Here is a 13,588-nt window from a genome sequence, read left to right as displayed (position 1 = left end):
GAGCAGCTCTCTCTTTCAACAAACTGATTTCAACAACCAGGAGCAAGGCAGTAAGTGCTTGAAACAATGACCATACTTAAAGAGAGATAATAATGTTTAAAGATTAATTATAAGTAATTAAATCTTTGAAGTTGGCTGTGTTGCCACTAGAGGTCGATCTGTCTGTTCTTCAGTAGCACACTACCAGAACGCTCTTAGTATATTAAATGAGGGCTTACTTCCTAGAAGCAAATGCTCTCTTTCAGTCAGATAACAGAAATTTAGCAAATTTCCTGTCAGAGTGGGATAAGCACTGCATGGGTCCTGTCACCCCCTCTAACCAACAGACTGGGATAGAATACTCTCCTTCCTAAGCTCAGGGAAGGAAACATCAGTTTCTTCTGGGCAAACAGAGTCTCAGGAATAAAGACCACAGGCAGGAGACAAGCTGGGGGCAGGGAGGACCCAAGCTTTCCCAGAATGCAGTGGCTTTATGCTGCCTTACACGTTCTCTCCTCAATAATACATACCCTTCCTGCTGCTCTTCCTGCTGGTACTAGCAGAGGGCTTCTTGGCATCCATGACTGAATCGAACACAGCCGTGCTGGTGGGAGCTATTTCCAATTTGTTCTCTATATGACGTAGCTAGAATTGGAAGATAATGCAAATTGGAACATTGTTTTCTATTTTTAAGCTATATTTTTATTTCCCCCCAAACATGACAAGTTTTTCATTTTTCACAACGAGTCAAATTGCAGGCAAGAGCAACTTCACAATGCTGATGTTGCAAAACTGTATGGTCTTATGGCCAGAAACTACTATTAAGTTTTGTTTAATAAGATTATCTAAATTAGGTTTGTTGCATAGTTTTGTTCCCTTAAATAGGCTGTTTTGAAAAAAATAATAACATGCCATTCAGAGACTTAATGCTTGGCCTGAATAAAATATTAATGCCACTTGGAAAAAATTCTGTAATACTCCCTTATAAATGGAGCATGATACAAATTCCACATGTAAAACCCCAAACTGATGCTCAGCTATTGAGAAAAAAGAGGGACATGGCTATGGGAAAGAGCTGAATTCCATGCAAACCCAAACTGCTTGGCCTCAGTGAAGTCAGATCTTAGACACTACTACATCATCTTATGCACCTAAGTTAATTCCCACAGAAATACAGCAACTGCCATGCTCAGAATGGAAAATTATTAAATCCACTGGTGTTGCCCCAGTTTCTGACTGGTTTGAGTAAGCAGAGGAGAGGTATTTTTCCAAGTTTTCAGAAAAATGTGACATCACCACTTTGTTAAATAAAAAGGTATTAAGCTTGCTGTGACAAAAGCTTCTCCTTGTGTGCAGAAAACTTTTTCCAAGATAAAGCAATGTTCAACATTTACATACTCCAATGGCTTTGTGCTATTCACAACTTGTTGAAGAGACAATCAGTGAGTAAAATATTTTGGTAAAAGCTTTTGTAGCCACTAACTGATTTGAAAATGAGTAAAAAAACCCAAACCAAACAATCCCAAAGGAACAAAAAAGAAAGTTAAAAAATGTACTTACAGCAGCCTTAGTCTGAGAAATAGAAGCCCATGCTGCAGTTAGATCTTCCAGGGCAGAAACAAAGAAATTAATTTCTCATTAGTACATGAAAAACAATGAAATAAAATGTTGCTTCAAAACAATTTTAATTCTCTTGTTAATCAAGTTATTTTCACAACACAGTTCCCACCTGTAAATTTCCTCCATGAAAGACTGTTATCAGTCAAGGCTCATCTTAGCAAAGTTATAAAGCATTTAATGTAATATATTATGAGTTTACTAAATTAGGTTGAATGCATGATGACCCCTGAAATCAAATCCACCACATATAATAGAAGATGTTTAGAAGATAAAATGAAGCTGGTTATCTACCCCAACAAAAATACTTTATATTTTTCTACTATACTACAGTTTAACTACCTTTTTTTTCCCCTTTCCATTTTCTTCTTCAGTAAACCAAGCATGAATACATGGTCACTGAAAGACTCTACTCAAAACCCCAGCTCCGAACGGCAGAATTATGAACAGTAATCTTTCTGAACTGTACACCCTACAAACAAAACAGAAATAATGTTTGTGAACAAGCAGGGGGTACTAACCCAAGCCTTTTAATCTAAACAGACAGCACCTACTCCATAAGCAATTGAGCTCAGGAGGATGTAGTAGTGTTTTCCTCTATAAATATTTACCTTCCTCGGTTCCCCTCTTTTGTTTTCTAATGGTTCTTACAATCTAATGGTTTATAAAACACAACATCCTTATGTCAGAACCATGGAGAGTAGTAGTAACAGCTGAAAGAAATAATCTCTTCCTTATAGTAAAAAACCTGCCAATTTCATTTCAGGCAAAATACAACACCACAAAGGAAAAGGGTTAGGGAAGCAGCACAGAAACAACTCTGCTTTGACTTCTAGAGATGGTGCTTGTGCACAGAACACAACAGCTTCAAAAAGTAGGCAATTTTAAAAGAAACTGGACATATCACAGGAAATAATCAGCAATAATGTTCTCTTACAGATAAAATAATAATCTTCCTCTGCTTGTAAAACAACTTCTGGAGTCCAGTTTTGTCACACTGGAGATCATATGATCGATCTCGAACCACAGGCTTAGCACGCGACTCAGTTGCTCTACAGATGAGACCTTCCTTTCTGGGAAGATTTTTTCAGGGAAGTACTGTCATTTTAAAATTTTTCTGCCCCCTCCTTTCCTAAATTAAAGTAATCATAACAGTAAAAGGCTAAACAATTTCTCCAACTAAGGGAGACAAAAGTGCTGTAAAAGTCATCCTAGCAGAGATGTATTGTTGCTATTCAAATGTCTTCACCACTCTGGAACTGAGCAACTGTCAGAGGCTCTTCCTCACTTCCTTCAAGAACCAACAGTTCCCAATTTCTGCTCCTGCACTGCTCCTCCTCTACAGCACTTTAAAAAAAATCTGTCTCTGTGCCATCTTGGCAACCATATCCCAGGCTGGCAACTGCTAATGCAGATCAGCAAATACTCCAGAGATCAGAGTACAAAACTGCTATCTGCAAAAAGGAAGCCACAGAACACATGCTCTTACTCCCAATCAGAGGCAGAAGAATGCTTTCTGGAACAATTCCCCAAAGTTTCAAACAACTCATGACAAAATATCTCCCAAAACAAGGCAGCAGAACAGAGAAAACCTTCACCTCTGGTAGAATCCTTGCTTTGGTTATGCCTCAGATTTTGTAGAGGCACCTCATTAGACTTGCTGCTCCACATCGTGTCAATTTACCTAAAAAAAAAAAAAAAAGAGTCCTGTAAGAATCAAAGAGGGATAAAGTAAAAGCAAATCTGTCTTGGTCTAAAGAGAACATAACCTTGATCATTATGATGAATGTCTACCTCATCTGATGACTTCAAACCTTCATCATGAACAAGGTCAGATAATCAGCATGAAATCACAGATGTGGTCACAGCTTCCTGCAGAAACCACGTAATTCCATGGATAAAGAAGGGTTTGATTTTGTTCCCTGTCATCAAGAAACATTAACTTGATAAAAGGAGGCCTAGAGGTCGATGCAATTTAGATCAGAGTAACAAGTACTGCAGCAAGTCTGAAGAAGTCCACACTGGAATACTGCACACACAGGCCTAAGAAAGACAGCACAACATGGCATGAACCTATAAATAGGGAAAATACCCAACCCCACCAGTGACAGACTGAATGTGTCCCAAACCTCTGGAAAAGGAAAAGGCATGGCAGAACCACATGGCAGGACACCACAGCCAGGAAAAAAGACAAGGCTTGTGCCACCATTGTTTTCCTGTGAACTTTGAAGTTAAGACTCACAGTGAATCTAAAATTCGTGTGAACTCCCAGCCACTACCACCAAAGCAGTTTTTATAAAGGAGAAAAGGAAAAAAAAAACCCAAACAACAGAAAAAGAACCCAGCACATGCTTACTGAGCTGTCTTCATAATACAATGACAACACTTCTGTTATGGAAAGAAACAATCAGGTGACCACAGAAATCCAACAGGAAGTTCTAGACCTCTGAAGGAGTCATAAAAGCACATTCTCCTCTCTCTTCTTTCATGAACTCCCAGATGTAATTTCCCTTATTTTTTAATTACTGAAAATTTCTTTTGCTCTTCTCAACACTGTGCCACATAAAAAAGCAATCAAATATAAAGATCAATCTTCTGGTAAAAGCAGACCAAAATTAACACTATGTACTACTTCCTGAAACAGATTTTTGCCCATATATTTTGTGATAAGGATTTTTATCATATGTGGTTTTAAGGATACTCACAGCGACCAGCAGTAAAGTTTGGTCTTACATTTAGTCATATATCCTGTATTTATAGCAGTAAGTTATCCCAAAAATCTGTTCTTATGCCCCAGGAAAAAAACTATCAATAAAAAAACCACAGGTCTTCAAAAGACCTTTAGTAACGACTTTCTCTGATGAGGTCAAGTAAGTGTTTGAAAGAGTAAGGAAAGAATGTATGAAAGAGTAAGGAAAAGGCATGGAAGCTTACATATGTAGGTACAAAAACACAAGTCCACAATAATTCAGAAATTCTAGAAAGGAAGGGTGGGTGTATTTCTAAGTATCCAATAGTTATGGGCATTAAGCCAAGTGTCGTTAGAAAATTCAGCTTCTAGGACAGGTGCTGAAGAGCTCATTCATGCAGAACAGCACTTTGTGCCTCACATCATTCATGCTGTAAATCACAGCACTGCCCTGCCCTGGAAATCATCCAGCTCATCCTCTCCATCACTGAGGAAAAGAGCTGTTGAGCTAGAAATGCAGAAAATAAATATTAATAAAAACGAGGGAATTTTCCATAGAGAACTGCTGAAAATACTGTATCATACCAGTATCAGTTTCTTGCCCAAACACTCTTGTAACAAAACCTACTCAATATGTAAATTTAATTGGATAACTTCTGTACAAGCAAACATCTATTAAAGGATTAAGTATCCATCCTCACGTAATTGCTTGGGATTTATTCTTATCATTAGAATTATTAGTATAGATAAGAAAACTTAATCAGGGACTATAATTGTTCTCTTTATTTCACATGTACAAATATATATCTGGTTTATTTTAGGAAGCCATGCAAATGTAGACTTGTAACACACTCTATGTATCTATATGAAAAGTACCAGATTAAACAATCTGAAATTGCTTGTTAATAGCTTTCATCCTGACACTCTAAACTGCCAGTGCTTTACCTGAGCTGAACAGAACTCATTCAGACAGTGAAACACTTCAGAGAACACCTTATATAGTGCACTCCATACACGGTGTAAGAGACACTGAGTTATTCCCACAGGTGTGTGCTGAGGATCACCGTGGTCAATAATTCTATCTCAACGCCTTCAAAAGCCTCCAATGCCCCTCAGGAAAAGGCCATTCAATCTCTCCTCCAAGCTGGGAAGAAATCAGAAAGCATCTTGCTGTACTCATCCTAAGGCACAGCTGCAGTACCAGCTCCAAGTGTAAAGTTTGAGCCTCACTGGCTTCAGAGCAGCCCCTGAGATTCACTGAGCAGTTCTGCTAAACTCAGGCTGCTGCTGATTGAAACAAAAGCCATGTCAGAACCGAGCACTCTGGAGCTGTCTACAGTTTCAGGAAGGCAACACTGCAGCAATTTTCAGTCCTGATGTAATCATAACTCTGAGGGTTTGGGGTTTAGGTGTCCCTCTCCCAATCCTTTGGAAGGGTGGGAGAAATTTATGAGCTTTTCAAAGCCTACATACAAATAAATTATGTTGATTTCCAGAAACTTTGAATTCCTATGTATTTCTAAAATAACTTCTCTCTATTGTTACAGCTGACATGAACAAGCAGCACTCTATTAAAAAAAAACCCAAACACTTGTACAATGCAATACCCTGCCTCTGCATAAAGTTCAACCAGACAGAGAAGATTCTTTAATGTTACCAAGACTACAAAAAGGGATGGGGAATAAAAAAGAAATAAATCCAGACAGTTACCGTGTCTGTTTAAAGGACTTGCATGCAGGGTAATAGACCAGTTAAACACTAAAACAGATTGAAATTAATATTGATCAGAGAATAATACTAAGGAAAAAATTATATCTTTTCAATCAATACAGGAGTTGTCTTGAAGTCCCATGAATAACTTTTAGATAAAATACATAAAAACTAAAATCATTCTGAAATGATTGCTTCAAAGACATCTTGTTCTGCTAAACTAAATCACCATCTCTATTTAATACTGACCTTACAGAGACTGAGCTCAAAAGATGAAATGCCAAAGAACTTCTGAGAAGACACCACTGATAGCACAAGGTTATCTACAGGCTGGATAAGGCTTTGAGAATCTTAATATTGTTGGAAAAAAGGTGGAAGACTGCAGAATCAACAGAACTAATCTGATGGTTATTGGATTGCTCCCTGGGAGACACAGACATCCCACACAGGTCCATTCAAGGCTGGCTGGCCAAGCCCCTCCTTGGGTGAGTGATTAAGATACAAACACCATTGTGTTCTGATGTTTCAATCCCACATCAAGTGCTCATCTCATTCTTTATTCACATTTCCAAAAAAAAAACCTAAAAGTACATAAGAGAAGGCACAGCAGAACTGCTACAGATGAGGGCCTAAGAAGAAACACAACAGGAAACAATATACTCCAAATTCCTGGAAAAAACTGCATGCGAGGATGGATACAGGACCCGACAACCACTCTCTTCTACAAACACTGTTCCTACAAGAAGACACTGAAGAGAACTGACAGATCAGAAAATGCATGAGAAAGCACCAGAAAGGAGGAAATGAAAACAAAGAGAAAACCACTGCCATGTAAAAAAGGACCATGAGAAACCCACACATTTAATACTAAACATACCAAGGATGGCACTGAAAGGTACAACAGACAGCAAATCAAGGGGTCAACATAGTTAAGAGCACAGCATTTAAAAAAGAGTGGGAGATATGAAAGCAGAATATGCTTAGCAAAGATATACAAAAATGTAGAAGATATTAAAAACAGGGCTGAGGAAAAGAGAAAGAAAATTGTGAGAGAAGCAGGATATAAAATGGAAGAGAATGAGAAAGCTAGGATGGTGAGAGAAATGCAATGAACTTTTAAAGAACTGGCACAGAGAGCAGCAAAAAGGAAGAAAAAACTTGTGTATCAGTCCAATTGTGAAGTTTTTCAAAGATCCTTGGTAAGGTTTTTTTTCCTTATAGCACCAACTTGGTAAGAAAAGGAAACTCAGAAGTCATGGCACTGAATCAAGGAAACAGGAGAGGAAACTGAATTGTGCAGATTCAGAGAAGGAAGACAATGTGAGCAAGAGATCACCCACTGCTGTTTTCACTAACATTTCGTAGTTATGGGGGGAAAAAAACAAGTATCCCACCCACTGCTGTTTTCACTAACATTTCATGGTTATGGGGGGGAAAAAAACTAAGTATGCCCAGGGAACAGTGTTCCTCAAGACTTTGTTTCTTACAAAAACACCAGGGATACTAAATGAAAGGGATACCACAAAAGAAAATATGAAAGTTTGCTAAGAGTATGGAATGAAACAAGTTATTAACATTGACTTCTATGGGATATTCTCAAATGTTTTATCCACATAGTGACAGATTTTGCTACAAACTGGGTACACAGTGCACAAGGATAACATTTTATGCAGTTTAAGCAAAAATAACGCACCAGTGCCAATAAAAGAAGCAATCTTTTCCTTTCTATATGCCTGGGTGTCTCCTTGCCTTATTCAGGCAGAAAGTCAATGGGCTTATGTGGTAAAGCAAAGTGAACTGGGAGTCTGGTACAGGCTAAAAGAATTCTGCCAGGTTTTTATGCTTTATTAGTTTTACCTATGTCATACTGTAAACAACACCCTCCATGCAAGAATGAGAAGGGGTGAAAACATTGGTGAACAGTTGGATCAATCTCAGTACTGGCTGCTGCTTCCCAGGAGCAAATGTGTGAAGCTGCTCTTGCCTTTGCCTCGAGGAGAGCAGTGGGACTGGGCAAAACAAGAACCATTCATTTTCTTCTTCCCAGTGGAGATAGCACTGGAGCTCAAGGGCACCCTGGCCAGTGTGTCCCAGTGCACCCACACCTCACACAGTGCACACCTGTCTGTGGAGGAAATGGACACAGACACAAATAATTTTTTTTTTTCCTGTTTGCAAAAACATTTTAAGTTTCCATGAATAAATACAAAGGTGACTTTTGAATCTTAAAAGACCCTCTGGAGCTCCTGTCTGTGCAGCTAAAGCTCTGCACTGCTGGCAGGAACAGACAAAGGTGGACAGGCACAGGCAGACCCAGTTGAGCAAATTGTTTTGCTGAGCCAGTCCACTGAAAGTGATGGAAATTATATTTAAAGATGCCAGAAACACTTTCTATGTCTTCTCAAATACCACAAAATACAATTTATTATTATATGCTTGAGTCTGGAATAAAAATAACGTTAACCTACTCATTTTTCTGGAATCCAAGTCCTTATCATATCGCATTATCTCACTGAAATGAGAGTTAAAAATATCCATAATACATTGTTCTAAGACTTGTTTTGGTTATGCATATGAGCTTTTAAAATGTTTTTTGATACAAGAGTGACATATTCTTCCTTTGGCCAGAGCATATTTTGAGCAAACTTTGCCTTTCAACACTATCAGATGCAGGCAATGTACTGACCTTCCTCAGGACTAAGGACAAATTCCAGCACAACAAACAAATGCATGACATGTTTGTCCAAAAAGCTCCACATCTCCAGAATCTACAGCTGACACTGCAGAATGAGGCAGGTCCTCCACCCACCTTCTTCCAATGCTCATTTATATAATAAGCTTTCAAATGAAATGTAAAGGAAGTGAACACCAGCAATGGCCAAGGAGCTCATGAATGTTAGCTGCTCTGAGTGATCTAATTTTAGACAATATTCAATATTTTGTCTTGTAACACAAGCAGTATATATGCCAGAAGAACTCACATTCCAAATATCATTACTTTGGAAAATAACTAAAACAAAACAAAAGCTTCATAAGTAAAATAAATAAAATGTGATCTGTCTCAAGCTAGATAACAAGAAAACTTTAAGGATACTAAGGCAGTACAAAAAAAGAGCAATCAAGATACACCACACACTTGCAGAGAGAAGAGCACTTAAAAATTTCAAAGCATGTGTCACTACCTCTAGCTTTTAACCAGGAAGATAAATGATATAAACACACATCCATCAAATGTCAAAAAAACTCCAGTAGAAAATACAAATATGTTTCCTGAGTTCTATGATGAAATCATTGGCACTAGTCAGCTACTAAATTAGCATCCAAACTGTAGTGAAGATTTCTCTATAAATGAAACATTTCTGGATCTGATTCTTTCCAACTGTATGCTGAGAATGGACATTTACCACATCCTTTTGCTATGAAAAGACATGGCAACTTGCAAAAGTGTCTCTGCTTCATCACAAGCGACGGAGAAGTGATAAAAAAAATAAAACTGGCCCTAAAAAGGGACTAGTGGTTTTACTGAAATGGAATGTCTTCCTCTGCTGCATCACGTGCCACGAGGTACTCTGAGGAAATCTATTGAAATGAATGTTGTGACAGCTAGTGTAACTTGATTCATTGTTCATGAAGAAATCAGAGTACAAAGGCACAGAGAATGCATCCATTTATTAAGGAGATGCACACAAGGCTTTGCCTATCCATTCACAAGTTCTGTATTTTCTTTGACTTCAAAGATCTTAGCATTTATGACAGAGAAGAAAATACCCCAGTTCCTAGAACCAATAAAGTACTCCTGCGTTTTCTTTCCTCAGCATCAAAACAAGACTTTGTTCACTCGTTCCACCTCCGGTTACCAGAAACTGCACATTAGAAGATTTCAATTCTTGCAGCCCACAATAAATCCATTTATCAGAATATGCTCAAATTCTTCAAGCTCTGTCTCATCTCACAAGGAACACTCCATTGTGAAGGAGCCTTCTTAGAACTTACAGGCAATGCCCTCAGCCAGGTACAAGAACCAGAGCTGTCAATTTTGAGAAGAACAGCAACTTTCAATGCCTCAACACAACCATGAGCACAGAAGCAACTTCACCTGCAGCTGTGTCAACTGCAGGATGATTGCTGTTTTCTCTCAAAGCAGACTAAAGTGCATGAAAACTTCATGGAAAAATGCTCCAAATGCCACTTTCTCACCTTTGATACCTCTGCTCAGAATTGCATTCAGAAGGAGCATCTAAATACTGTCTCAATAACAACACAAGGTGTCAAAACACCCCAAACACAAAAACTTCACAAGCTGAACAGTGACCACCAGTTCTGTTTCTGACCTGGCATTACAAAGGCAGATACCAGGACTCTGCTAAAAGACTTTTTCTTGATCTAGCTAAATGTAGCAATAAGATATTTTCTCATCTTTAAATAACACCATCCCTTTAAAAGTTTTTCTGTTTCAGTTTGAGACCTCCACCTGGTGCATTGCCATGGATGTGACTTAGTGAGAAATTCTGCCACCAGTGAGAAGCGCTCTTAGGAAGCTAAACCAGCCAGAATTTCTGTTAGCATTCACTAAGGTTCAATTGACCTGGTATAATTGATTAGTTCATTTATTTGCTCTATTCTTTCTGTAGCATATTGACAAAGGTTTCAGACTTAGGCATACAAGTAATTTTATTCTCAATGGAGCAGTCCATTAAAGCCTATTATATCATTAGCACAATGATACACATCTATCTTCCAAGCACTTACATCTATGGATAAATTTTACACTTCTGGTGTAATCCAGCCACATGCCTGATATATTGACTGCACTGGGAAAGTTTTCTTTCTGCACTCAACCACCAAAGTCCTTCTGTTATCATTACTGTATCACAACACCTGATCTTATATTAACACTCATATTGATTTGAATAGCATGAATTAGTTTAAGTACATCAATAGCAGAGTTAAACAGTTCTGCTGTAAGTTTTCAAGGTGGAGTTGAGCAGATTTAGCAGCTCCACAGTGATGAAAGAATCCAAATATTCCTTGCTACCTTCTCTACCAATCATGTCACTGTCATAGATGCAAGGCTCACCTGACTGCATCACAAGCCAGTTCAACTCACTCAACTGGCAGTAAAATAATAATTTTTCTTTTATGGTGACTTTTCTTTCAGTTTCTCAGGTTGCTGCCGGGACAAAATGGGAGGAAAGAAGCAGCAGCAGCACATGACACCATTCATGTTATGTTGTGCAGCTTCACCCACCTCCCAGAGATGGTAATACAGAATAGATCCAGTGCTGTGTGCACTGACACTCCTGATTTCAAACCTAACTGGAATCACATTAATAGCACTGCAGCCTCATTTGAGCACTCCAAAGCCAATGGGACTAAACTCATTAATGACTTTATCCACAAGTCTGCTTGATACAAGGAAACCTTTTTAGCAGAAAGCAGCTGGATGTCTGGTAGAGGGGTGAAAGGAGACACAAAGTTCATCACATCCAAGTGAACAAAACCTTCAGTACAGATGTAGCAACTCCAAGATTAGATTCTTACCCATTTAAGGGATGCCTATGCTGTGGTGACAGAAATTGCCAACAAAGTTATTTCAAGACAGAAAAGACATGATCCACGTTGGGACTGGTTTATCAGGACAGTGTTCAAACCTGAGCTATGCACCAAAGCTTAGTAAAACAAACCCACGCAAACAAGATGTTCATAATTTTAAAATCACTTTCTCTCAGTCACCACCACACCCAGCCTAGGCAGCCTGCAAGATGATCCATGCCAATCAGCAACACAGAATCCTACAATGGTTTGGGCTGGAAGGGACTTTAAAGATCATTTAGTTCCAACTCCTGGCCATGGACACCTTCCACTATCCCAGGCTGGTCTGAGCCCCATCCAATCCAGTCTTGAACACTTCCAGAGAAGGGGCAGCCACAGCTCTGTGAGCTCTGTGCCAGAGCCTCACCACCCTCACAGGGAAGAATTTCTTCTCAGGGCTTAAGCTAAACCCAATCTCTCAGTTTGAAGCCATTCCCTCTTGTCCTACCTCTATAGTTCCCAACAAAGAGTCCCTCTCTGGTTTCCTTGTAGGTCCCTTCAGACACTGAGCATGCTGCGAGGTCTCCATGCAATCTTCTCTGAACAGCCCCAGCGTTCTCAGCCTGTCTTCACAGGAGAGATGCTCCTGTTCTCTTACCAACTTTGTGGCCTCCTCTGGACCTGCTCCAGCAGCTCCATGTCCTTCCTACGCTGGGGACACTGAACTTACACAGCACCCCAGGTGAGGTCTCACAAGAGAGGACAAGAGGGACACAATCACCTCTCTCAAGATGCTGCCCACCCTCCTTTGGATGCAGGAGATTTCCACGGTACCCTGGCCCCTTGCAGAAACGTTCCATTACTCCATAAATTAAGTTGCTTGGCTTAGTGGGAGCAGGATACCTTCTGTTTAAAGCAGCATCACTCACAGAAACCGAAGCCTTCGACAGTTTACAGTGTTCACCTGGCCACACCCTCGGCTGTATCTAATTATCTCAAACATTACCTAATGAAACTGTTGCAGCAACCAGAACTATAGCAAAGAGACAGCAAAACTCAGCCCGTCGGTGCAGACAGCCCGACAGAACACTGAGAACTTGCATGCAAAGCACTGAATCACTTACAGCTCCAAGTGTTTGTCCCACAAACACTTTTGGTCACTGTACTTTGAGTTTTCAAATCAGGAGAACAGTTGAAGCAGCTTAAGATGACAAATCCCCTCTCCCTCCAGAACCGACCAGTCAAGTGTTAAATTTTCAATTTCAAGACAGTGGATTGTTCATCTACACAATGATGCTATTTGACAGACGAACCTCTACCTGCAAACTTACACAATGTGCCAGGAGATGCTCAGCTGCTGAGCTACAGCTTATACCCAGAGACAGAAACAATCAGAGAATCAGAAAATCGTCAAGGTTGGAAGACACCTTTAAGATCATCAAACATCCTAAACACCTCTGAGGATGTTAACTCCACCACCTCCCTGGGCAACCTATTCCAGTTGCCTGAGCACCCTAACGATTCCACAAAACCTACAGCGACAGCAGGCAATACACCACACAAAACTGCATCCACAGGGAAAAAAAAAAAACAAAAACCAACAAAACAACCCAGTCATACCTTTATGCCTCCAACAGGCACAGAGAATGGCAGCGATGAAGTCAGAGAGCGCTCGGGGCAGATGCCGCCGGGGATGTCAGGAGGACTTTGAGCGGGCAGACACCGAGCGATGCCGCAATGCCGGGGCAGGACGCCCTGGCACGGCACCAGCACGCATTTAGCAAAGCGCACATTTAAACTTTAAAAGCGCCGTCCCGGTGTTCGGGCCGGCTCCGAGAGCAGCGAGGCCACCCCGGGCTGTGTTTCTGTTTGTCCGCAGAAACACCCGGGATCGGCGGTTTCCCCCAGAACGCGAAAAGACAACAGCGAAAAGGAGCACCCCAACCCTCTCCGTTCACCCGCCACCTCCCGGTACGCCAAGCAGCGGAAAACAAATTAAAACTAAGATAAGAAAGAGACTTAACGGGTGAAGCGGATGCCGCGGAGACGCCGGAGCCGGGC

The 13,588-nt window shown here is 40.2% G+C and overlaps 1 protein-coding gene across 1 annotated transcript in view; it reads right to left on the bottom strand.

Annotated features, from left to right (window-relative positions):
* The window catches only part of CEP350 (centrosomal protein 350), a 71,773-nt gene that overhangs the window by 55,981 nt on the left and 2,204 nt on the right, over positions 1–13,588 (bottom strand). The window contains exons 2-4 of the mRNA XM_031063301.1: positions 3,195–3,280; positions 1,540–1,583; positions 510–624 (exon numbers count right to left, since the gene is read on the bottom strand). Of these exons, the coding sequence (XP_030919161.1) occupies positions 510–624; positions 1,540–1,583; positions 3,195–3,267 (232 nt within the window). The 5' untranslated portion in view covers positions 3,268–3,280. The remainder of the gene's footprint in view (positions 1–509; positions 625–1,539; positions 1,584–3,194; positions 3,281–13,588) is intronic.

This window comes from Geospiza fortis, unplaced genomic scaffold (genome assembly GCF_000277835.1).
Source record: "Geospiza fortis unplaced genomic scaffold, GeoFor_1.0 scaffold506, whole genome shotgun sequence".
Taxonomy (NCBI): Eukaryota; Metazoa; Chordata; class Aves; order Passeriformes; family Thraupidae; genus Geospiza; species Geospiza fortis.
Note: the sequence above shows the minus strand (reverse complement) of the source record. Positions and strands in the feature narration are given on the sequence as shown.